The sequence below is a fragment of the Lepidochelys olivacea genome, assembly GCF_965140295.1.
Source record: "Lepidochelys olivacea isolate rLepOli2 genome assembly, chromosome: 2".
Taxonomy (NCBI): Eukaryota; Metazoa; Chordata; order Testudines; family Cheloniidae; genus Lepidochelys; species Lepidochelys olivacea.
The window spans coordinates 988,077-1,013,821 of record NC_140412.1 but is presented as its reverse complement, the minus strand read 5'-3'; the positions used below and the strand labels follow the sequence as shown (position 1 = coordinate 1,013,821).

General features: G+C 60.8%; 1 protein-coding gene across 1 annotated transcript in view; it reads left to right on the top strand.

Moving 5' to 3' along the window:
- Window positions 1-20,228, top strand: part of LOC311516979 (microtubule-actin cross-linking factor 1, isoforms 6/7-like) — a gene marked incomplete at its 5' end in the record, with an annotated part of 123,418 nt that extends 103,190 nt beyond the window's left edge. Inside the window, 8 exons of the mRNA XM_084621414.1 lie at window positions 2,103-2,272; window positions 3,943-4,105; window positions 4,456-4,610; window positions 10,838-10,912; window positions 13,195-13,312; window positions 13,670-13,854; window positions 19,594-19,714; window positions 19,854-20,228. Of these exons, the coding sequence (XP_084477540.1) occupies window positions 2,103-2,272; window positions 3,943-4,105; window positions 4,456-4,610; window positions 10,838-10,912; window positions 13,195-13,312; window positions 13,670-13,854; window positions 19,594-19,714; window positions 19,854-19,879 (1,013 nt within the window). The 3' untranslated portion in view covers window positions 19,880-20,228. The remainder of the gene's footprint in view (window positions 1-2,102; window positions 2,273-3,942; window positions 4,106-4,455; window positions 4,611-10,837; window positions 10,913-13,194; window positions 13,313-13,669; window positions 13,855-19,593; window positions 19,715-19,853) is intronic.
- Window positions 20,229-25,745: the final 5,517 nt, after the last annotated feature.

The following is a 25,745-nucleotide window of genomic DNA, read 5'->3' as shown; positions in this document are numbered from 1 at the left end:
AAAATCTAAAGGTTTATCCAGAAAAGGAAAAGGATAGAGATGAGAGCTAGAATGGGTTCAATGGAATCAATGACAGACAGTGATGGCCAAGTTCTTGGTTCAGGCTTGTAGCAGTGAGGGAATAAACGGCAGGTTCAAATCCAGTCTCTGGAGAACATCCCCAGCTGGGATGGGTCTTTCAGTCCTTGGTTCAAAGCTTCAGTCTGCAGCCAAGTCCCTCCAGAGATAGGAAGCAGGATTGAAGACCAGATGGAGGAGCTGCAGCAGCGTTTTACAGTCTCTTGCCATGTGGTCTCTGCTTTCTGTGTCCCAAAGACAAGCTGCCCATCCCATGGCCTGGAAAAACCTCAGAGTTCTGTCCACAGGCAGGTCCCTGCACACCTGGCTGAGTCCCAAGGCGTGTCTGCCTTCTCTCAGTGGGTCAGTTGTGTAGTGGATGGTCCTTAATGGGCCACCCAGCAGGCTAGGCAGAGCTGAAACCAACTTGTCTGGGGTGTCACCCAGAAGCAGAGCAGAAGTTTGAACTACAGACAGTACAGAGCAAATATTCATAACTTCAACTACAAAAATAATACACACTCACAGACAGCATCATCCTAACCAGCAAACCATCACCTTGTCTGAGACACCTCCTTTGACCCCCTTTATACAAGATTTGGTTCCACGACAGGACTTTAGTTGCAACAATGATCCATATGGTCCCAGATTATGTCAATAACGTCACACCCCCTCAATCTGCCTCCTCCCACTTCACCCCTAAATGATGATGGGTGATGGGTTCTGTCACAGAGATCCCATTGGGACTGTTACCTGATGTGCTGAGATTACCTCTGAGCCCATTTTCCCTCCCAGCTTGGGACTCCAGACCTCTGCCTTGTTGAGCCAGACACGCCAGCCTGCTACAACACAGACCCAGGTCTGGTCCACGCCCCCAGAGCTGCAGACTTAACTGAAAACTGCTCAGCAAGTCACTTGTCTCCAGCACCCAGACACCCAGCTCCCAATGGGATCCAAAGGCCAAATAAATCTGTTTTACTCTGTATAAAGCTTCTACAGGGTAAACTCATAAATTGTCCACCCTCGATAACACTGATAGAGAGAGATGCACAGCTGTTTGCTCCCCCAGGTATTAATCACTTACTCTGGGTTAATTAATAAAAAAAGTTATTTTATTAAATATAAAAAGTATGATTTAAGTGGTTTTAAGTAATAACAGACAGAAGAAAGTAAGTTACCGAGCAAAATAAAACAAAACACGCAAGTCTAAGCCTAATACATTTAAGAAACTGCATACAGGTAAATCTCACCCTCCAAGATGTTCCAATAAGCTTCTTTCACAGACTAGACTCCTTCTTAGTCTGGGTCCATCCTTTTCCCTGGTACAGCCCTTGTTAGCTCCAGCAGGCATCTTAGGTGGAAAGCAGGGGTGTTCTCATGACTGCAGCCTGCTTTGTTCTGTTCCACCCCCCTTTTATAGCTTTGGCACAAGGTGGGAATCTTTTGTCTCTGGGTCCCCACGCCTCTTTCTAAATGGAAAAGTACCAAATTTAAGATGGATTCCAGTATCAGGTGACATGGTCACATGTCACTGTAAGACCTCATTCTTCATTACCCAGGTCAGGTACACAGGAAGGCTTGCAGGTAAATAAACCCATTCACAACCAATTGTCCTAGTGAGGGGGAGCCACCATTAATGGCCCACACTTTGCATAATTACAATAGAACCTCAGAGTAATACTTCATATTCCTAGTTTCAGATACGAGAATGATACATACATAGAAATAGGATGACCACACTCAGTAGGTTTTAGGCTTTGTAATGATCCCTTACAAGAGACCTTTTGCATGAAGCATATTCCAGTTACCTCATATTCACACTCATAAGCATATTTCCATAAACATATGGAGTGCAATCCGCCCCCCCACCTCCTGGATCCCCCCTCGCTATCCCCTGGATCCCCCCTCACCGCCCTCCTCAATCTGTCTCCCCCCACTGCCACTGGTATCCCCCCTCACTGACCCGTGGAGCCCCCCTCACTGCTCCCTCCCCCTCGATCGCCCCCGCCCATGGGTACTGAGGCCCGTCTCTCGGCTGGTTGCAGGGCGACGCAGTGCTGTGAAACCCCCCCGCGCCGCTCCCCAGGTGCCGCTCGTCGACCTGGAGCCCCTGAGCCCCCCCATGATGCAGCTCCTACACCGCTGGCAGCAGCTCTGGCTCCTGGCCTTGGACCGGCAGTACCGGCTGCAGAGCGCCCTGCAGCGGCTGCGCGAGGTAGGGGAGTTGGGCTCCTGCCCTCGTCTCATGGGGGGCGGTGCAGCCCGGGGGCCCTGCAGCGGCTGCAGGAGGTAGGGGCCGTGGGAGCGGCAGGCTGGGGGGGTGCAGGCTGGCTGATGGGATGGAAGCCAGGCCTGGCTGCGGTATGCACCACAGCTCCACACTCTGCTTCGGGCAACTAGAACCCCAGCCATGGCCCGTGCCCGGCCGAGCCACCCTGGGGGCACAGATGTGCCGTTTCCCTCCCTCCTCCCCACATGGCCTGTGCCCGGCCGAGCCACCCTGGGGGCACAGATGTGCCGTTTCCCTCCCTCCTCCCCACATGGCCTGTGCCCGGCCGAGCCACCCTGGGGGCACAGATGCTCCATTCCCCCCCCTATGGCCCGTGCCCGGCCGAGCCACCCTGGGGGCACAGGTGTGCCGTTTCCCTCCCTCCTCCCCACATGGCCTGTGCCCGGCCGAGCCACCCTGGGGGCACAGATGTGCCGTTTCCCTCCCTCCTCCCCACATGGCCCGTGCCCGGCCGAGCCGCCCTGGGGGCACAGATGCTCCATTCCCCCCCCTATGGCCCGTGCCCGGCCGAGCCACCCTGGGGGCACAGGTGTGCCGTTTCCCTCCCTCCTCCCCACATGGCCCGTGCCCAGCCGAGCCGCCCTGGGGGCACAGATGCTCCATTCCCCCCCCTATGGCCCGTGCCCAGCCGAGCCACCCTGGGGGCACAGGTGTGCCGTTTCCCTCCCTCCTCCCCACATGGCCCGTGCCCGGCCGAGCCACCCTGGGGGCACAGATGTGCCGTTTCCCTCCCTCCTCCCCACATGGCCCGTGCCCGGCCGAGCCGCCCTGGGGGCACAGATGCTCCATTCCCCCCCCTATGGCCCGTGCCCGGCCGAGCCGCCCTGGGGGCACAGATGCTCCATTCCCCCCCCTATGGCCCGTGCCCGGCCGAGCCACCCTGGGGGCACAGGTGTGCCGTTTCCCTCCCTCCTCCCCACATGGCCCGTGCCCAGCCGAGCCGCCCTGGGGGCACAGATGCTCCATTCCCCCCCCTATGGCCTATGCCCGGCCAAGCCGCCCTGGGGGCACAGATGCTCCATTCCCCCCCCTATGGCCCGTGCCCGGCCGAGCCGCCTTGGGGGCACAGATGTGCCGTTTCCCTCCCTCCTCCCCACATGGCCCGTGCCCGGCCGAGCCGCCCTGGGGGCACAGATGCTCCATTCCCCCCCCATGGCCCGTGCCTGGCCGAGCCGCCTTGGGGGCACAGATGCTCCGTTCCCCCCCATGGCCTGTGCCTGGCCAAGCCGCCTTGGGGGCACAGATGCTCCATTCCGCCCCTATGGCCCGTGCCCGGCCGAGCCGCCTTGGGGGCACAGATGCTCCGTTCCCCCCCTATGGCCCGTGCCCGGCCGAGCCGCCTTGGGGGCACAGATGCTCCGTTCCCCCCCTATGGCCTGTCCCTGGCCGAGCCGCCTTGGGGGCACAGATGCTCCATTTCCCCCCTATGGCCCGTGCCTGGCCGAGCTGCCTTGGGGGCACAGATGCTCCGTTCCCCCCCTATGGCCCATGCCCGGCCGAGCCGCCTTGGGGGCACAGATGCTCCGTTCCCCCCCTATGGCCCGTGCCCGGCCGAGCTGCCCCCGTGCGTCATTCCTGGCGTCCCTGTCTCGGAGGTGGAGGAGTTCGCACACTTTGACTTTGGCGTCTGGAGGAAGCGGTACGTGCAGTGGATCAGCCACAGGAAATCCCGCATCCTGGATGTTTTCCGAGGTATCGACCGGGACCAGGACGGGCGGATCAGCCAGGAGGAGTTCGTCCAGAGCGTCCTCTCCTCCAGTGAGCAGGGGCCCGGGCCCTGGAAGTGGGGGGGTGGGGTCCCTCCGGGGGATCTGGGGAGCCTGGGTCTGGCTGACCTGGCTGATGCAAGCTGCATGCTCCCCACATCACCTGGCTTCCATAGTGACTAGAAGGCATCACTGGGGAGTGATGTTTTTATAGGGCTGTGAGGGCTGATGCTGGTGGGGGTGGTGGGGGAGAGACAGGGCCCCGACACTGGGGAATTTCTCCCTCTGGGAAGGACTGGGGCCAGGGACACCCAGATCAGAGCCGGGGAGCCGCCAGGCTTGCAGGGGAACCACTGCAGGGGCACCGAAGGGTTCTCTGACAGCGCGCTTCCCCCGACCCAGAATTCCCCACTAACATCCTGGAGATGAGCGCTGTGGCCAGCATCTTTGATATGAACAGTGATGGCTTCATTGATTACTACGAGTTCGTCAGTGCTCTGCACCCCAGCCGCGACCCGCTGCGGAGGGTCGCTGACGCTGAGCAGATCCAGGACGAGGTATGGCAGGGTGCGGAGCTGGGCAGCTCAGGCACTGGGAGGGCACCAGGAGCTGCAGGAGAGGAGCGTTCGCAGCTACTGCGGGGGCAGTGGGCAGTGAGTGGGAGTCTGAGGGGACCACTGGCATCATCTGCGCTGGCTCCTGTGTCATGCAGGCCAGAGATGCTCCCAGATAACTCCTAGAGCAGAGCTTGTAGACAGAACACCCAACCCAGATTTAAACACTCCACCACCGCCCTGGTACATTGTCCCACCGCTTCACTGCCCTCCCTGTGAGAAACGTCACATCATTTCCTGCCCGCATTCGTCTGGCTTCAGCTTCCAGCCCTGGTGCGAAGGCTCTGAGAGGTGCGGCTCCAGGAGGTGGAGGGGCTGAACCTCCGAGACAGAGTGGACCCCTGAGAAGGGCTGTCTCACTGAAGGGGGCTCCCCCCACGGACCACACGGGGTAAAGAGTGGGCATGACCTGGGAGTCCGTGACACCCATTATCAAACCTTCGTTCCTTGTGTAGGCGCTCACCGATCGTGCTCCACTCGCCCTGGCCCTGCTCGTTGTGAGCAAATAGACAGGCCACCTGTGTGCTGGGCAAACCCCACTGGAAACATTTGGTTTTCCATATAGTTCCTAAGGCCTCCGCTTCTCCCCGGGTAGAGTGCAGCCGTGGGGACGGGACGGGGCTGCAATGCCGGTGCCTGCAGGCCAGGCATTGGTCACCAGGTGGGTTTTCCCCACTACACTCTCTCTGCTTCCCTCTGCCAGCGATTAGCAGGGTTTACGCCGGGTACCCGGCCTCCAACAGGCTGGGCAGAGTGCTGGTGAAAGGCTGAGAAGGGGAGGCTGGAGAGCTGGGGTCTGTCTGGATGAGGAGACAGCTCCTGTGCTCCAGTATCTGTCCCCGAGACAGTCCAGGCAGGCTGGAGAGGAGTTAGCAGCAGGACCAGGGGACTGGGGACCTGTGCAGGGATGGAGGATGATCTGGGTCTGGCTTTAACTGGCACGTTGCGCTTTCTGCAGCACAAGGCCTTGGGAACTGTGTCAAGGGGAGAACAGCAGAGAACAATGGAGAGGGAGGGAGACAGCCACAGACATGGCCACGCCCTGGCAGCCCTGTGCACTCCTTAGGCAAAGCTCCCATTGGCTGCAGTAGCTGCTGACCCTGAGAAAGGAGCTCAGGTTCTGACCCATACCGAGAAGGGGACAAAGATAGCAAAGGGCTGGTGGTTATGGGTGATTGCTGGTGGGCATGTTGCTTGCCTTATTGGAGCTCATTGTTTGATCATGTAGGAATTGCCAGACTGGATCAGACCCTCCGTGTCCATTAAGGGGGGGATATGCTAGAGGTCTATAAAATCATAACTGGGGTGGAGAAAGTGAAGAAGGAAGTGTGATTTACCCCTTCATGTAACACAAGAACCAGGGGTCACCCAATGACATTAACAGGCAGCAGGTTTAGCGCAAACAAAAGGAAGTATTTCTTCCCACAATGCACGGTCACTCTGGGGAACTCCTTGCCAGAGGATGTAGTGAAGACCATGACAATAACAGGGTTCAAAAAATAATTAGATGAGTTCCTGGAGGATAGGTCCATCAATGGCTATTAGCCAAGATGGTCAGGGATTCAACTCCATGCTTTGGGTTTCCCTAAACCTCTGAATGACAGAAGCTGGGACTGGATGACAGGGGATGGGTCACTCAAAATTACCCTGCTCTGTTCATTCCCTCTGAAGCACCTGGTTCCAGCTACTGTTGGATGACAAGTTACTGGGCTAGATGGACCCAACATGGCCGTTCCTATTTTTGATTGAACTTTTTGAGTCTTTCAATATAAGGCAGGTTTTCCAATCCTTTTAATCATTCTTGTGGGTCTTCTCTGAAGCCTCCCCAATTTATCAACACCCTTGAATTGTGGATGCTAGAACTGTACCTCCAGCAGTGGTCACACCAGGGCCAAATACAAAGATACAAGAACCTCTCTGCTCCTACTCGAGAATCCCCCGTTTATGCACCCAAGGATCCCATTAGCCCTTTGGCCACCGCATCGCACTGGGGCTCATGTTCACCTGATTATCCACCACAGCCCTCAGATTTTTTTCAGAGTCCTTGCTTCCCAGGGTAAAGTTCCCCCTCCTGTGTTCTCTGTTCCTGCATATATACATTTGCATTTAGCCCTCTGGTTTGCTTGCACCCAGTTGACCAGGTGATCCAGGTGTCACAGGGTCCCTGGGCGATGTTCTGGAACTGCTCCCCATGAAGCCAGTCAGGACTCTGGGGAAGTCTCCTTTCTGTGAACAGCCTGTCTGCAGGGCACACAGCTCAGACAGCTTCCACCTTCCTGGGTCTGACCTCGGAGCATTCAGCCTCCTCTGCCCCTCCATGCGCTTCCCCCAGCGAGTCCGCCCAGGCGGGGCTCCTGGGGAAGCCAGAGGGTCCTGCCCCCCAACTCTGCAGTCAGACGGGACTCTCAGCCAGCCAGGAAAACAGAAGGTTTATTAGATGACAGGAACATGGTCTAACACAGAGCTAGTAGGTGCAGAGAACAGGACCCCTCAGCTGGGTCCATTTTGGGGGGCAGTGAGCCAGACAACCCCGTCTGCCCTTCACTCCATGTCCCAGCCAGCCCCAAACTGAAACTCCCTCCAGCCCCTCCTCCTCTGGGCTTTCCCTTTTCCTGGGCCAGGAGGTCACCTGATCCCTTTGTTCTCCAACCCTTTAGCTCTCACCTTGCAGGGGGGAAGGGCCCAGGCCATCAGTTGCCAGGAAACAGGTGTCGGCCATTCTCTGTGTCCAGACCCCTGCACACACCTGCCCTCTAGGGCTCTGCAAGGATCATACACCCTTACCCCACCCCCTAGATACTTAAGAACTGCGTATGGGAAACTGAGGCACCCCCACACTATTCAGAGGAAACATTAAGAACAGTCCCACTTCGTCACACCAGGTCACTCTGAATCAGAATTTCAATCTGAATTTACCATGCCCCCAATTCTTGTGTCATTTGCAGAGGTGATCAGGCTTCTGGGTTTCTGATGATGATCACTTTGATGATTTTATGTTTCCTTCTGGTTATTGATAAAGGTGTTAAAGAGCGTAGGACCAATCACCAATCACTGGGGGACCCCCTGGAAACCCACCCACTCAGTGACAACACCCCATTTACAGTGACAGTTTGAGACCAAGCAGTTAGCCAGTTTTCAGGCCACGGTCATTTTATGTCATTCTAGTTTAGCAATCAGTGCCAGGCGGCACCAAGTCAAACGCCTTCAGAAGTCTCAATCTCTCAGTCAACACGATCACCTTTATCAGCCAAGCACGGAATCGCATCAGAAAAAGACACCATTAGTTTGACAGGATCTAGTTTCCATAAAGCCACCTCGATTGGCATTAATTACATTACCCACCTTTACCTCATTATTAATTGAGTCCCATGTCAACCACTCTGTATTCTTGCCTGGGATTGAAGTCAGCCTGATAGGTCTGTAATTACCCGGCATGTCTCCCCATCTTCTTGAACTCGCCCAGGGCTTCAGGAAGGGAACTCCAGTGACATCTCAGCCAGCAGAGCCTGTGCCCTGGGGCCGTGTGCAGGGCCTGCGGGCTTAGTCACGGGGCAGGGCAGAGCGAGCTGACCCTCCTCCCAGGGCATTGGCAGGGTGTAGGGGGGCCACGACCTGGGTCTTTTTGATGGGCAAGTTTAGGTGCCATCACTGCATCCTTTAAAAGGCTGGAGTTCGCGGAGAGAGATTGGGCTGAGCCCTGTCTGGGACACGTGCCTGGGCCGGGGAGCGTCTCACGTTGTTTAACGATATTGGGAGTGGGTGAAACCTAGCGGTGGAATCAGGCTGGCATCTCTGCCAGTGATCTGGAAGAACAGACTGACTCGCTGATGTGTGTCATTCAGGGATATTTGGAAAGCAAGAGCAAACGATTATCCCGGGAAATACCTTGTCCCGCTGGGATGAGCCGGAGGCGCGGTAACATGGCCCTTTCCCTGGGCTACAAGCGCTGGCTTCACGCTGTGCGACCCAAGCCGTTGAGTCTTTCTCAGTGACGTTCCTCACCTCAGATAGCGAGGGGCAGCTGCTGCCCTGCATCTTCGGTGCCGGTGTTAGCCGTCCTGTCCAGGGCTCACGCGGGACTGTCCACCTCGTGCAATGCCCAGGGTGATATTTCGGACAAGCCTTCCTTGTTGATGGCGTAGCTCCAAGCAGCGATCCCCTACTTCAGATGTTACACTCCCCACACCACGATGTGGTACAGGTTGGACTCAGGGGGAGTCGGCTAAGATTGGCCTCCATGTTTTGGTCAAAGACATGGTCCATGGTCAAAGACAAAGCTGCAAAATCTGGGACCAGGTCCACCCGCGACTCCAATCTCTGCATAACAAAACTGTCGAAGCAGTCTCCAGCTTTTGCTGTTTGGGTTCTATACTCACCAGTTCCTCCAACTCTCACATGGAGGTTCCCCATCGGATTGGCATCGCAGTGTCATTTACAACAAATATGGAATTAGCATCATCCCAGCACAACAATCAGGTTCAGGATCTATATCCTCTCCGTACCATTGTCCGGCTGCCAAATGTGGACGCAGTGCTGCTCAGACTGGGCAAAGCTGGAGGTTTTCCACACAACATGCCAGCGTTATATATTGGGCATAAAGTGAGATGACGTCACCTGTAATGCAGATGTTTATGGTCGCTCTGGTCTACAGACTCCCGGGGCCATTGTCCGCAGACAGCGTCTTATGCTTTTCGGACATGTCACGAGAATGCCACAAGAGATTCCAGCAACATCATTCTCCGGGTGGCTCGGATAAAATTCCACCACCTGAGGGCTGCAGGTGGCACAGAGGCAGACCCCCTATTACCTGGGTTCATCAAGTCTGTTCTGTTTTTGACTCCTGGGCCATCCAACCCTTGTGGCCATGCAGGAACGGCCCAAATGGTGAATGATCACTCCAGCCAACCGCTTGGCTGAGCGCTGAAGAAGACAGATATTGGCGGAGGGCGAATAATGCCGGGACCTGGTCACAGGGTGAGCTGGATCGCCTGGGACGGGGGCTCACTTGGACAGGGCGTGTTTGGACACAGTGAAATGCAAGGTCAGACATCTAGCAACAAAGCCATAGGTGGCACTGCATGGGGGCTGGATTCCAGTGCAGTGACCCGGCAAAGGACTGAGGGCTTGTGGCACAGCTCCTGGTGCAGCCCTGGGGCCAGCCGGGTGATATGATCCCAGGATGTGTGCGCAGGGGAATAGAGAGGGGGAGCAGGAAGGTGACGACCTCTGGGTGCAGCACTGCCGAGCCCTTACTGGGATTCTGCGTCCTGCCCTGGGCTCCGCACTGGAAACAGGAGGCTGTAACGCTGGAGAGCCACAGACAGAACTCCAGGGCTGCCAGCGAGAGCCTCAAAGCACTCCCTCCGCTGGCTTGAGAGACCGGCGGGGAGGTGCTGTGCTCGCCGCCTGCAAGGGGAGAGGAGAGTGCTGACAGCAGCTGGCTCTTTACCAGAAAAAGGCCTGAGAAAGAGGCACCAGCTGGAAGCTGAAGCTGGACCAATTCAGCCAGGCAAAGAGGGGCAGGTTTTTAACAGGGGGGTGGTTAGCCGTGGAACAGTTTGCCAAGTGTCGGGGTGGGCTCTCCCGCTCTGGAGGCCTCCAGTCCAGCCTGGTTGGAACATGTTTTAGCCAAGCACAAGCCGCGGGGCTCAGCCCAGGGGTCGCTGGCCTGCGCTACATAGGAGCGAGATACTCTAACAGCCTCCCTTGCCTGGAGCTATGAATTGTGGCTCCCTCAGAGCCTGGGGGAGGAAAAAATCCGAAATGGGGGGATGGGGGGGCTGCAGGTGCCTTTTGCCATGGTCACTCCCTGTGATATCACCATCCCAGCCCACCCTGACACAGGGTACATGGGCGGGAGGGTGCCAGCCACAGCTGTCCTGCTCCATCTGGCTGATGGGTTGAATCGGGGCTGGCTCACAGGCTGGAGCTGTTCCTGCCCTTTCACCCTGACATCTGTGAGGGCCACACCAGGGCTGGGCAGCTTGCAGACCGGTGCAGGGCCCAGAGCTCACACCAGGTGGGGCAGATGATGGAGGGAGGAAGGGCAGATGCTGGGGGCGGGAGGGGTCTCTCCAGGCTGTCAGCCAGCTCATGGAGTCCCAGCCTTTGGAAGCCGTGCTGGGCGGTCACAGGCCTCACACTGCCCAGGACCTTGTGCTATGTTCCAGGTAAACCGGCAGGTGGCCCAGTGCAACTGTGCCAAGCGCTTCCAGGTGGAGCAAATCAGTGCCAATCGGTACCGGGTAAGTACCACCCCCTGCCCTTGGCGAGATGGGACTGCTGCAGCCTGGCATGTCCCTGCCCGTTTGGACACCTGGGTCCACGAGCAGAGACACCGCGCTTATCCTGAGTCTCCCTCAGCCCTGATCCCTCTCTGCCGGGGAGCTGGGAGAAGTTCCCCGCTTGGCCAGAGCTGAGACTTGGGGCTGAGTCCTCCCTGCCCTTTGGGCCCCAGACAGCAGCCTGGTGAGGTGCCCAGTCAGTACAGAGAGACCACAGCTCCCCCAGGCCAGTACGGAGATGCTGTGGCTCCTCCCCACCATCAGTACAGAGGGGCCACGGCTCCCCCCATGTAACTTTCCTGGTTCTGGCAGGACCCAACTGAGAGTATCAATTCAGGACCAATAGCAGAGAGCAGGGCAGTCACAGCCCCAGGCTGTGGTTTCTGTGCACACCAAGGCAAACCAAACCACCCAGACAGAGAAGACTTTGATCTCACCCCACTGGCTAACCACAAGTCACACAAGCAATTCCCTTAGACACTCCAGTTTCCCAGTATCCCCACCAGTGCCCCTTGTTATGGGGACAGATGGTTATGAAAACCAATACCCCAGTAAAAGAAGAAAGGTTCCCTCGATTCCAAAGGACCAAGCCCCAGACCCAGGTCAATGTACAAATCAGCTCTTACCCACAAATCACGCTGTTGCCAATCCTTTCGTATCTAAAATCTAAAGGTTTATTCATAAAAGGAAAACGATAGAGATGAGAGCTAGAATGGGTTCAATGGAATCAATGACAGACAGTGACGGCCAAGTTCTCGGTTCAGACTTGCAGCAGTGAGGGAATAAACGGCAGGTTCAAATCAAGTCTCTGGAGAACATCAAGAAAATCAAGTCTCTGGAGGGGAGGGATAGCTCAGTGGTTTAAGCATTGGCCTGCTAAACCCAGGGTTGTGAGTTCAATCCTTGAGGGGGCCATTTAGGGATCTGGGGTGAAAATTGGGGATTGGTCCTGCTTTGAGCAGGGGGTTGGACTAGATACCTCCTGAGGTCCCTTCCAACCCTGATATTCTATGATTCTATGATCCTCAGCTGGGATGGGTCTTTCAGTCCTTGGTTCAAAGCTTCAGTGCAGCCAAGTCCCTCCAGAGATAGGAAGCAGGATTGAAGACCAGATGGAGGAGCTGCAGCAGCGTTTTACAGTCTCTTGCCATGTGGTCTCTGCTTTCTGTGTCCCAAAGGCAAGCTGCCCATCCCATGGCCTGGAAAAACTCAGAGTTCTGTCCACAGGCAGGTCCCTGCACACCTGGCTGAGTCCTAAGGCGTGTCTGTCTTCTCTCAATGGGTCAGTTGTATAGCGGATGGTCCTTAATGGGCCATCAAGCAGGCTAGGCAGAGCTGACACCAACTTGTCTGGGGTGTCACCCAGAAGCAGAGCAGAAGTTTGAACTACAGACAGTATAGAGCAAATATTCATAACTTCAACTACAAAAATGATACACACTCACAGACAGCATAATCCTAACCAGCAAACCATCACCTTGTCTGAGACACCTCATTTGACCCCCTTTGTACAAGATTTGGTGCCACTACAGGACCTTGGTTGCAACCATGTTCTATACGGTCCCAGTTCAGTCAATAACGTCACACCCCATCAGTACAGAGGGGCCAAGGTTCCCCCAGGTCAGTACAGAGGGGCCTCCCTCCCCCATCAGTACAGCGAGGCTGTGGCTCCCCCCCCCAGTCAGTATGGAGAGGCCGTGCCCCACGCCCACATCAGCACAGCCAGGCCGTGGCTCCCCCTCACTGGGGGAACCAGCTCCTGCGGTGAAGCCTCATTCCAGCGTCTGTAACTGGCTGGAGAAGGCGTCTGGCCTGGCAGCAGCCAGAGACGGGGTCTGTGCCAGCACCGGGGGTTGGGGGTTTGGAGAGGGTCCATGGTAATTTGTCTCCTCACCGGTGTCCCAACCTGTGTGGGCGCTGGATTACCCTAGCCGTGCCCAGCACAGCCCTTGCAGACCCCTGCCCTGGCAGCAGCCTGTGCCCTGGCCGGCTGGCTGCCTCTGGAGCACAAGGGGCTGTAGGTCCTACGACTAGGGTGACCAGGGACAGTCCCAGTATTCGGGGCTTTGTCTCATATAGGGGCTGATTACCCCCCCCCCGACCCGATTGGTCGCCCTGCTGTCTGGTCACCCTACTGCTCCCCTCGGGCCAGGCCTTGGCGCCAGGCTGGGAGGGGGCTCGGGCGCGACGACGCGAGCCCTGCCTGGGGCGCCTCACGCTGCCCCCGTGCTTTGCCTCCGCAGTTCGGGGAGTCGCAGCAGCTGCGCATGGTGCGGATCCTGCGTAGCACCCTGATGGTGAGAGTGGGGGGAGGCTGGATCGCGCTCGATGAGTTCCTGGTGAAGAACGACCCTTGCCGAGGTAGGCGGCGCGGGTGGGGCCTGGGCTCCCTGCAGCACGTGGGGCAGAGCGGGGGGGCCTGGGGGCTCAGCGAGGGGAATACCCCTTCGCCCTGTGCCTGGGGGTGCGGTTGCCAGCCAGCTGGTGGCCTGGAAACGGCTCAGGCTGTCCCCTGCCCCGGGGGCTTCACTGACTGGCTGAGCAGGGCAGGGGTAGCTGGGCCTGAGCTCCCGCACGCCCCGTGGGGTGAGACTGAGCTGCCCCCAGAATGGCCAGAGCTGGGGAGCCTGGAGCGAGGGCAAGTGTGGGGCTCGGTGTCTGGGCAGTCACTGCCCGTGCCCGCACCTCTCGCTCACCGTGTCTGTCACCCCTGTGCAGTGAAGGGACGGACCAACCTGAAGATCAATGAGAAATACCTGTCCCCAGACGCCTTCGGGGCCACAGCCGCCTGTGCCAGCAGCCAGTCAGCCCCCGCCTCCAAAGTGCTGTCCCCCAGCCACTCCAACTCCGGCCTCAGCCTCTACAGCAGCGCCTCAGCCCCCAGCAGCCCCCTGGCCAGGGAGGTAAGAACCGCCGGGCCTGGGAGCCCAGGGAGTGATGGGAAGGGGGGCCCATGGCAGCGTGTGCCCCCTGCAAGGCATGGCAGGGCCCCACAGGGACTCTCCCCCAGGTGGGAGGGTGGGGGCCCTGGAGCCTGGGATTAGAGGATTGGGCCAAAAGAAATCGGATGAGGTTCAATAAGGATAAGTGCAGGGTCCTGCACTTAGGACGGAAGAACCCAATGCACAGCTACAGACTAGGGACCGAATGGCTCGGCAGCAGTTCTGCGGAGAAGGACCTAGGGGTGACAGTGGACGAGAAGCTGGATAGGAGTCAGCAGTGTGCCCTTGTTGCCAAGAAGGCCAATGGCATTTTGGGATGTATAAGTAGGGGCATAGCGAGCAGATCGAGGGACGTGATCGTTCCCCTCTATTCGACATTGGTGAGGCCTCATCTGGAGTACTGTGTCCAGTTTTGGGCCCCACACTACAAGAAGGATGTGGATAAATTGGAGAGAGTCCAGCGAAGGGCAACAAAAATGATTAGGGGACTGGAACACATGACTTATGAGGAGAGGCTGAGGGAACTGGGATTGTTTAGCCTGCAGAAGAGAAGAATGAGGGGGGATTTGATAGCTGCTTTCAACTACCTGAAAGGGGGTTCCAAAGAGGATGGCTCTAGACTGTTCTCAGTGGTACCAGATGATAGAACGAGGAGTAATGGTCTCAAGTTGCAGTGGGGGAGGTTTAGATTGGATATTAGGAAAAACTTTTTCACTAAGAGGGTGGTGAAACACTGGAATGCGTTACCTAGGGAGGTGGTGGAATCTCCTTCCTTAGAGGTTTTTAAGGTCAGGCTTGACAAAGCCCTGGCTGGGATGATTTAGTTGGGGATTGGTCCTGCTTTGAGCAGGTGGTGGGACTAGATGACCTCCTGAGGTCCCTTCTGTCACGGAGTCCCTGGGCGATGCTCTGGAACTGCTCCCCATGAAGCCAGTCAGGACTCTGGGGCAGTCGCCTTTCTGTGAGCAGCCTGTCTGCAGGACATACAGCTCACATAGCTTCCACCTTCCTGGGCCTGACCTCGGAGCATTCAGCATCCTCTGCCCCTCCGTGCGCTTCCCCCAGCGAGTCCGCCCAGGCAGGGTCCTGGGGAAGCCAGAGAGTCCTGCACCCCAACTTTGCAGTCAGACGTGACTCTCAGCCAGCCAGTAAAACAGAAGGTTTATTAGACGACAGGAACATGGTCTAACACAAAACTTGCAGGTGCAGAAAACAGGACCCCTCAGCTGGGTCCATTTTGGGGGGCAGTGAGCCAGACAACCACGTCTGCCCTTCACTCCATGTCCCAGCCAGCCCCAAACTGAAACTCCCTCCAGCCCCTCCTCCTCTGGGCTTTGTTCCTTTCCTGGGCCAGGAGGTCACCGGATTCCTTTGTTCTCCAACCCTTTAGCTCTCACCCTGCAGGGGGGAAGGGCCCAGGCCATCAGTTGCCAGGAAACAGGGTGTTGGCCATTCCCTGTGTCCAGACCCCTGCACACACCTGCCCTCTAGGGCTCTGCAATGATCATACACCCTTCTCCCCCCACCTAGATACTTAAGAACTGCCTAGGGGAAACTGAGGCACCCCCACACTATTCAGAGGAAACATTAAGAACAGTCCCACTTCGTCACATCTCTCCCCCCTTCGATACCGAACTGAGAGCGGTCACTTTAGCCGGTGACCTGGGGAAGTTCGAAGCCACCAACGTTCCCATGGATGCCCCAGCATCTCTCCCATTCCTTGGTGGGCGTTACACCAGGCCCTTCCAGTTTCATGCCCTCCCTTAGGTTGGGGGTGGTTGATAGCACTCGCAGGCTACATGTGGGAAGGTTTATGTGGCACGTGCCCTTTTGCCAACCCAAAACCCCAGGGGTCAAACTGGGATCGGGTCTTCTCCCAGCGCTCCAGTCTGGAGGCCTGCAATTCGGGCTCTATTCGTTAAGAGCCTCCATCTTGACCCGGGCCACATACTGGTCACTTACAGAACTAGCATGGAGACATTCCTTTCTCAACAACCTTGTCTCCCCAACAAACTGGCCAAACACAGCCACTTGGTTACAGGACTGTTTAACATTCTTAACAGCTCTCACTCCATCTGAGACCTTCTCAGAGCTATCCACACTGGATCCTTCAACGGGAAAGTCAGTGAATCCATTCAAATTTCTGGCTGTTAGGAACTGAAACTTTCTTGAATCACTTTCACACCCTTCAGTTGCAGTAAACTGCTTGCAAAGACTCCCTGAGGATTCCTTTCCTGAGGGGCTTTTCTATGCAACAATTCACCCCCCACAGAAATTCTGCTCTTACCCTCTTTACCCAGTGCTTGCTCTAGAGGAACATTTGCCTGAGCAACAACAGACTCTTTCTGGGTCTCCCTTACATTCAGAATCACCTCTGGCCCATCCGGCGGATTCATACACAATCCCCTTTCAGGCAAACTGACAGACTTCCGAGATAAAAGGTCAGAAGCATTCTCCTTCCCTTTGCCACACACAAGTTCAGGAATCTTTTCCTTCTTGCTACCTGTTTCCACACCCTCAGTAAGTAACACAATCACATCATCTTCTTGCTCTCCTTGTGCCCTAGCTAGGATCCCACCCTATTTAGACAGAGTTGCTGCACCCTTTCCCACCCACACACTAGCAACAGGCAAAATACAAGCACCCAAGTTGTTTGGTCTCTGGGATTTTACATAGACACTAACAGGATGCGACCTAGTTACAGGGCCATTCTCCCGAGCAGACACAAACTTAGGACCCTTCCCTTCCTGGGCGTTAGCTGAATCCAGAACCAACTCTGAGACAACTGCACGACCCTCAACCATCACAGGCTGAAAGGCCCCTTTTGTCTGCTCCACAGACAAAGAAGAGCCGGACACACTTTCTCCTTTCCCAGACACACAGCTTGGGATCTCTTTCCCCTTGTCCCAGCACACAGGGCTGGTCACAGACAACTGCTTGGAGACCAGGGTAGCTCCCTCCATAGGCAAGTCAATACCCCTGACAGACACAGACACGTTTCCTTCACTGTCACAATTCTCCACCCAGCTAACAGGTAAGGTCCAGGGACACTCATCTTCCACTCTCCTGGCCTTCCCGCCCTGCTGACTAGACACAGCCATCAGCTCACAAGGCTGCCTGGGCTCATCCAGACTTTCCTTATCCAGCACCTTGCCACTCCCCACAGATCCCCTGCCCTGCCTGTGTCTCCCGCCACTCAGCTGGGGTCTCAGCTCCCACTGTGCTCAGCGCTGTCCTTGCTCTCCCAGTGGGGGTAGGCAGCGAGCTCACTGCTTTCCTCACTGCATCAGAGCCAGCCTGAGCCTAGCAGCTCCTCCCTGCTGCCAGCCAGGTCATCTGCATTTTCACTGACCATTTCCCTCTCCACCGAATGGTTCCCTGGATTCAAATTCAAACCCTTGGCCGTTACAGGAGCAGGGCCTGGATCCTGTCCCAAAGAGACACAGTCACCCCACAACAGGGTCTCGCAGCTGGTGTCCTGGGGCACCCCAACGACCAGCCAGCCCCACCCCTCCTGGGTCTGCACAGGGATCTGGGCCATAGGCAGGGCGAGGGGCTTCGTCCCTGGGACCCTCACCCAGCTCACCCAGCCCCTCAGCATCTGAGGCTGCACCACCCAGGGCCTGACAACAGTTCTCTCTGTCCCAGGATCTCGCCACCCCAGGAACGTCTCCCCATTGACCATCACCTTCCACTCGCACTGGAGGTCCACGGGGCCTGGCCCCAGGAAACTCCACACAGACATATAGGTTGGGGTCAGGAGTGGGAGCCTGTCCACCTCCCCACCCATCTGGCTTACGGAGTCTCTGGCCTTGGGACCCAGCAAGGGAGCTAGACACCGGGGCTTTTCCGCAGGGTCCCCTTGGTTCAAATCGCCAGCCTGCTCAAAGGCAGTGAGGCGGGCATCCACACCCCCCCCCCCTTAACTAGGGGCAGCAATTTAGTCTCGAGGTTCCCTGCAGAACTGGCCCCCCGGGGTCTATCCCCACTCACCCCGGGGAGGTCCCCTAGGCCTCTCCGCTCCCCCACCGCCAGTTCATGCTGCTGCTGCTTCTGCAGCTCTTTCTCGGGCTCTCGCTGTCTCTCACAGTCCTCTTGCTCTCTCGGACTCAGCTCCAATCCCGTCCGTCTCGATCCCCCGATGGGGAACCCGATCGTGAAGACCCCCGTCTGGTCGGAGACTGGAGTCTTGGGGATGCCTGGCTCCCACTCCAGCTGCTCCCAGATCCTGCTATAGCCCCATTTGGGGTCAGGAATCTGTCCCTGAGAGCGGTCATCCTCCTCCAGCTGCACGATGAACTCTGCTTTGGTGAACTTTCCAACGCTCAACCCTCTCTTCCTGCACAGGGTTACAATGTCCTTCTTCAGGAGACGGTTACAGGCCATCACTCCGCTCTTCCCAAGTTTTTGTGGACTCACAGGCCTGTGTGCTCTCAGCTCCCCACGGTTTCCAGGGAGATCCCCTCGTCTGCCAGCCCTTCTCAAGATCACCACCTCTTTGCCAGGGTCGAGCCGCAGACTCCTCCACCCCTGGGACCGCTCGCTGCAATCCCCAGGGGAACCCTGTTACTGCAAAAGTCCTTCTCTCTCCCAGGGCCAAGCCTCAGGCTCCTCCGCCCCTGGGACTGCTCATCGCAGTCCCCAGGGGGACCCCATTACTGCACAGTCCTTCTCTCTGGTCTCACACTCCCAGGGGTTAACCGACCCCTGAAACCGTCTCTCTCTGAGCCTTCAGCAGGCCTGGTCCCCGTCAATCCCCCTTCGTTTTACTGCTCCCCTGTCACTTACTGCAGGAAGCGCCGTCCATGGGGTGCAGTACATCCCACCGCTGCCACCAGTTGCAACGGAGTCCCCGGGCGATGCTCTGGAACTGCTCCCCAGGCAGGACTCCGGAGCAGTCGCCTTTCTGTGAGCAGCCTGTCTGCAGGACACACAGCTCACACAGCTTCCACCTTCCTGGGTCTGACCTCGGAGCCTTCAGCATCCTCTGCCCCTCCGTGCACTTCCCACAGCCAGTCCGCTCAGGCGGGGCTCCTGGGGAAGCCAGAGGGTCCTGCACCCCAACTTCACAGTCAGACTTGACTGTCAGCCAGCCAGTAAAACAGAAGATCTATTAGAGGACAGGAACATGGTCTAACACAGAGCTTGAAGGTGCAGAGAACAGGACCCCTCAGCTGGGTCCATTTTGGGGGGCAGTGAGCCAGACAACCATGTCTGCCCTTCACTCCATGTCCCCAGCCAGCCCCAAACTGAAACTCCCTCCAGCCCCTCCTCCTCTGGGCTTTGTCCCTTTCCCGGGCCAGGAGGTCACTGGATTCCTTTGTTCTCCAACCCTTTATCTCTCACCTTGCAGGGGGGAAGGGCCCAGGCCATCAGTGGCCAGGAAACAGGGTGTCGGCCATTCTCTGTGTCCAGACTCCTGCACACACCTGCCCTCTAGGGCTCTGCAATGATCCTACACCCTTTATCCCACCCCCCTAGATACTTAAGAACTGCATAGGGGAAACTGAGGCACCTCCACACTATTCAGAGGAAACATTAAGAACAGTCCCACTTTGTCACACCTTCCAATCCTGATGTTCTATGATTCTATGGTCACACGAGGGCTGGATTCCCCAACTCTGGCTCTGTCTGGCCACAGCCCTGCACTGAGCTCCTTCCCAGCCGTGTCCTCGAGTAACTGCCTCTCCTCTGCCCCAGGCTGTCCAGCGCCGGACACGCTCTGGAGACCGGTGCCCCCGTTCCTGCAGTTCCCTCCTGGCTGACAGGGCTGAGCTGAGCTTCTCCGCACCCCAGACCAGCACAGAGGCAGCGCCCCCAGGTGAGAGCCCATAAGCAGACTCCGGCAGCCTGGGCAGGGCACCGGGAGGGCCCGGGCGGGCTCCCACCCCCGGCCCGTGGGCCTGTCCCTGCTGCCAAAGCTGCTCTTGGACCAGGCCCTCTCTCTGCTTTGCTTCCAGAGCCCCCCGAAGGCTCCCCCACATGAGAGCGAGCCCGTCGGAGCAGCCCCCCTGCACCAGGGCAGACGCCCTCCCTGGCACAGCCGAGCCCCACTCAGGATTTTCTGCCCTTCCCAATGGCTGCACCAGCCGAGCCGTTTCCACGCCAGGGATGTGGCTCCAAGGCTGGAGAGGATGGAAGACCCTGGCCCAACCCTTCAGCAGAGAGCTGTGTGTGTGCGTGTGTGTGTACCTTGCAGGGTGTGTGTACCTGCGGGTGTACCTCAGGGTGCATGTGTGTACACCGCTGGGGGTTGAACCTCGGGGGCGTGGGGTGTAGCTCAGGTGGGTGTACCTTGGCGGTGTGCACACGTGTGTGTGTGTGTACATCAGGGTGGGGGGGTGTACCTCGGGGGGGGCGTGTACCTCGAGGGGGGATGTACCTCGGGGGGGGGCGTGTGCACACGTGCTCTGCTGAGGGCTCTGCCCGTCCCTGGCTCACAGGGCAGGAAGCCAGAGGGACCCGCGGGCAGGGCTCTGCTGTGTCCATCTGTCGTGCCGCTGGCCTGGCCCAGGACATACGCAAACACGCCCGTGAAACACACCAGCCTGCGCCCCCTCCGGGCACTCGCCAGCTCCCCCGGTGCAGCAGGGAGACGGCTCAGGGTGACGGCAGAGGCACCCCCAGCCCCTACACCTGGAGACAGAGCCTGGGATCTCACCCGGCCCTGAAGACTCTGCCCCCAGCATCCCTGGGGCTGTAAAACCATGCGCAGGGACCAGCCCGTCACCGTGGGCATCTTCCGCTCCGGTGCTGCACTCGTAAACCTGCCACTGCAGTCGCTGGGAGCCCCCCACCCAGCGTTCCTGCCCCCCCAGCGCCCCCTGCTGGGAGCCCCCCCACCCAGCGTTCCTGCCCTGCCCCCCCAGCGCCCCCTGCTGGGAGCCCCCCCCACCCAGCGTTCCTGCCCTGCCCCTCCAGAGCCCCCTGCTGGGAGCCCCCCACCCAGCGTTCCTGCCCCCCCAGCGCCCCCTGCTGGGAGCCCCCCCACCCAGCGTTCCTGCCCTGCCCCTCCAGAGCCCCCTGCTGGGAGCCCCCCACCCAGCGTTCCTGCCCCCCCAGCGCCCCCTGCTGGGAGCCCCCCACCCAGCGTTCCTGCCCCCCCAGCGCCCCCTGCTGGGAGCCCCCCCACCCAGCGTTCCTGCGCCCCCAGCGCCCCCTGCTGGGAGCCCCCCACCCAGCGTTCCTGCCCCCCCAGCGCCCCCTGCTGGGAGCCCCCCCACCCAGCGTTCCTGCGCCCCCTGCTGGGAGCCCCCCCACCCAGCGTTCCTGCCCCCCAGCGCCCCCTGCTGGGAGCCCCCCCACCCAGCGTTCCTGCCCCCCCCACCGCCCCCTGCTGGGAGCCCCCCCACCCAGCGTTCCTGCCCTGCCCCCCCACAGCCCCTGCTGGGAGCCCCCCCACCCAGCGTTCCTGCCCCCTGCTGGGAGCCCCCCCACCCAGCGTTCCTGCCCTGCCCCCCCAGCGCCCCTTGCTGGGAGCCCCCCACCCAGCGTTCCTGCCCTGCCCCCCCAGCACCCCCTGCTGGGAGCCCCCCACCCAGCGTTCCTGCCCTGCCCCTCCAGAGCCCCCTGCTGGGAGCCCCCCACCCAGCGTTCCTGCCCCCCCAGCGCCCCTGCTGGGAGCCCCCCCACCCAGCGTTCCTGCCCCCCCCACCGCCCCCTGCTGGGAGCCCCCCCACCCAGCGTTCCTGCCCCCCAGCGCCCCCTGCTGGGAGCCCCCCCACCCAGCGTTCCTGCCCCCCCCACCGCCCCCTGCTGGGAGCCCCCCCACCCAGCGTTCCTGCCCTGCCCCCCCACAGCCCCTGCTGGGAGCCCCCCCACCCAGCGTTCCTGCCCCCTGCTGGGAGCCCCCCCACCCAGCGTTCCTGCCCCCCAGCGCCCCCTGCTGGAAGCCCCCCACCCAGCGTTCCTGCCCCCCCAGTCCCCCTGCTGGGAGCCCCCCCACCCAGCGTTCCTGCCCTGCCCCCCCAGCGCCTCTTGCTGGGAGCCCCCCCACCCAGCGTTCCTGCCCTGCCCCTCCAGCGCCTCTTGCTGGGAGCTCCCCCCACCCAGCGTTCCTGCCCCCCCAGCGCCCCCTGCTGGGAGCCCCCCACCCAGCGTTCCTGCCCCCCAGCGCCCCCTGCTGGGAGCCCCCCCACCCAGCGTTCCTGCCCCCCCAGCGCCCCCTGCTGGGAGCCCCCCAGCCAGCGTTCCTGCCCCGCTCCCCTCCACTCCCCCTGCTGGCAGGCTGGGCTCTGCGTCCCCACTGTCGCTGAAGCTGCTGCCTGACCCCCACCCGCCCTGTGTGGGGTCGCAGTGACAGGCCCAGCCCTGCAGCCTGCGCCCCGGTCAGACGCTAACCCCGAGCCCGCTGCAGGGCTGGTGCAGACAGAACCTGGAGTCCCAGCCCAGCTGCCTGGCCCATTTCTGGTGCTAACCCCTCTCTGGCCCCCTTGGGTGTGAGCAGCAGGCCCCCCCGGGGAGCGAGGGCGACCAGCCGCCCTCCAATCCCCCTGCTGCACCCGCAGCGGGTCCTGCCCACGGCCCGCAGCCCCGGGCCCCCGCCCCTGCCGCAGGACTGACCCCTGGCAGCAGGGCCCCGCCCCCGCCATGCCCGGAGCCTGCTCTCCGTCGCCCGCTGACCTGCCAGCGCTGAATGTAACCGCGGCCGCAGCCAGGGACAATAAAGAGTCGGTTTTGCGATCGGCCCCCGGCGCGTTTGTCCAGCTGCGCCCGCGAGGCGTGTGACTGGGCCTGGCTGCGGGCTGCCGAGGCCGGGTCTCGGTGGCCGTTGGGGGCACACGCGCCCCTGGAACAGCCTCAGGGGTCAGGCCAGCTCTGCTCCGGGCCCCTGTGGGGAAGTGGGGAGGGCAGGGGCTGCGCGTCGCTCAGGGCTGCAGGCCCAAGCCGAGCTCCCAACTGGCCTGCACCTCCTGCTTTTCCCCAGCCCGCAGGGCATGACGGCGGGCGGGGAAGCCCTCGGCGATAGCTCTGGCCTTGGGCACCGCACCCCCCGGAGCCCTGGGCTCGGCATGGAGAGCGCCACGCAGGGCCCTGTGCCCTGGCCAGCGTGCCACGCTCACCCCTGCCACTCCCACCAGAGGAGGCACGGCTGCTGCCCCTGGGCAGGGCTGACACACCCGGGGCGGGCGCAGACGTGCTCAGCGGCTCCTACTTGCCCTGTTGCCAACGCAAACATCGCCACGGTCCCTGCGAAAGGGGCGTCGCTGCCCTCCGCCCAGCCGGCACCTGCGGCCGCCCGGCTCTCACCAGAGCTGACGGCTCCCCGCCCAGGGCAGGCATCAGCCGGCGGCCACCGGCGCGGCATGGAACCCCGGCGTCCTGACCCCCGTGCCAGTCGGTGCCCCGGCCCTGCTCATGGCAGCACAGAGCAGGGACAAGGGCCCAGGGCTCGATGGGGCCTGTGGGCAGCCCGGTCTGGAGGCAACGTGGCCTGCAGCCAAGCCCACCCCAGCGTCAGGGCAGCCTGGAGCCAAGGCTCCAAAGAGCCTTCAGGGGTCCTTAAAAGCTCTGCCCCCGGTGAAACCTCATGCAGATGATTGAGTTACCCACTTGGCATGTAGCCGCTAACGTCATCTGATGGGCAGCACACCCTGCGCCCAGCTGCGGTGGGGCAGGCGGACCTCGGGGGTGCCGGGGATGGGGCACCTCGGGGGTGCTAGGAGAGCAGGTTGACACTGGGGCTTCTGTGGGTCTGGTGCAGCAGGGAGGGAGGTGGGCAGGATCAGGCCCCTCGGTTGCCCAGGGCAGGTGCCAGGAGGTGGGACAGCAAGCCAACGGCGGCTGCCTTCCCGCCGCGCCCCACAGGGCCGGGGGCCTGCGGCTCTCAGGGCCAGGGCCCCAGCTCCCCCCGGGCTGTGCCCCTGCCCGTCAGGCAGGGCTGGAGCCAGCGGCTGGGCCTGCCACTCCTGCGGGTGCAGCGCCATCCCCGCCCGGGCGGGGTGAGCCTTGCCATCAGACTGCCCGGCGGCTGCTGCAGCAGGCCCCCAAGAGACCAGGCCCCCCAGCCAGATCCCGGCCCTCGCGACACAGCCCCGCTGCGCCCCGCACGGGGAACACGGGGCTCTGGCAGCGGCCTGTTCTCCCGGGCACAGCCCCATTGTGCCCCTGGCAGCGAGGGATCGTGAGCGGGCGGCAGCCACGCGGGCGGTGCCTGAGGATGGGCGTCCCGCCCGTGCGACCGGTGCTTTGGGATCATCACAACGGCAGGTGCGTAAACACACGTTTCACAGCCCCCAGGCACTGAGCCCGCCTTGCACCACGCGCTGCTGGGCAGTGCCGAGCGGCCCCCGCCCCCGCCGTTATTCTGTGTCTCTCCATCACAGCCCCTCTCCCAGCCGTGCAGCCCCAGGCGCTGGCTGGCCCAGCCAGGGTCTTGTCAGCCCCTCGCCCGTCTCTGCGCCCCTCTGCTCCCCCTGGGCCCTCTCTGAGCCGCGGGGCCCACCCGGGACGCAGCCTCCCACCCACGTACAGAAGGGCACGAGGGCGTTCCCCAGCCCCGCCCGGCTGTGCACTGAGACCTGCCCTGGCCCCTCGCCGGAGCCGGTGCCCTGAGCACCAGGCCCAGCATGGGGGTGAGCTGTCCGAGCACCCTGCAATGGGCAGGACTTTGCTCTGCCACCCCCCGGCTGCCCATTCACCCAGCGTGGTCAGGTCCCCCCTCGCCACTTGCCTAAATCACCTGGTGCCAGCTGCCAACCCTGCCGCTCCCTGCTCAGTCCAGTGCCAGGCCCAGACTGCAGCCCCTGCTCTTACTCTCCGCCCTGCCCTCTGTATGCTCTGTGCCACCCCTGCCCCTTCTCTGTGCCACCCCTGCCCCCTTCTCTGTGCCACCCCCAGCCCCTTCTTTGTGCCACCCCTGCCCCCTTTCCTGTGCCCCCCTGCCCCTTCTCTGTGCCAGCCCCAGCCCCTTCTGTGCCACCCCTGCCCTCTTCTCTGTGCCAGCCTCTGCCGCTTCTCTGTGCCCCCACCCCCTTCTCTGTGCCAGCCCCCGCCCCTGTTGTGCCACCCCTGCCCCCTTCTCTGTGCCACCCCTGCCCCCTTCCCTGTGCCAGCCCCTGCCGCTTCTCTGTGCCACCCCTGCCCCCTTTCCTGTGCCCCCTCTGCCCCTTCTCTATGCCAGCCCCTTCCCTGTGCCACCCCTGCCCCCTTCCCTGTGCCAGCCTCTGCCGCTTCTCTGTGCCCCCACCCCCTTCTCTGTGCCAGCCCCCGCCCCCGTTGTGCCACCCCTGCCCCCTTCCCTGTGCCAGCCTCTGCCCTGTGCCACCCCTGCCCCCTTCTCTGTGCCAGCCCCTGCCCTGTGCCACCCCTGCCCCCTTCCTTGTGCCAGCCCCTGCCCCCTTTGTGCCAGCCCTGCCACTTCCCTGTGCCAGACCTGCCCCGTTGTGCCACCCCTGCCGCTTCCCTCTGCCAGCCCCTGCCCCCTTTGTGCCAGGCCCACCTGCTTCACTGGGCCAGCCCCTGCTGCTTCCCTGTGCCACCCCCCAGCCCCTTCTCTGTGCCAGCCCCTTCCCCCTTCCCTGGGCCAGCGGCGATGCAGCCCCGTGCCGGCTGGCCGTGCGATGCCCACAGAGACGGCTTCATTGCTAAGCACGTTCGTCGCCTGGCTTCGCTGTGAGCCCTGCGAAGCGCCCGCTAAGGAGCGGTGTGAATGTCTGCAGCCCAGGGCCCGGCAGAGCTGGCAGGGCCAGGCGGCAGCCCTGGGGGGCCTTGGCCAGCGAGCTGGAAGCCGAGCCAGGCAAACCCTGCAGAGCAGCTCCCGTGTGCTGTCTGCCGCCCGGGCCTGGCCCCGGCCCCTGCCCAGGGTGGAGCGGGCGAGTGAGAACCGTCCACAGCCGCTGACATGCCACAGC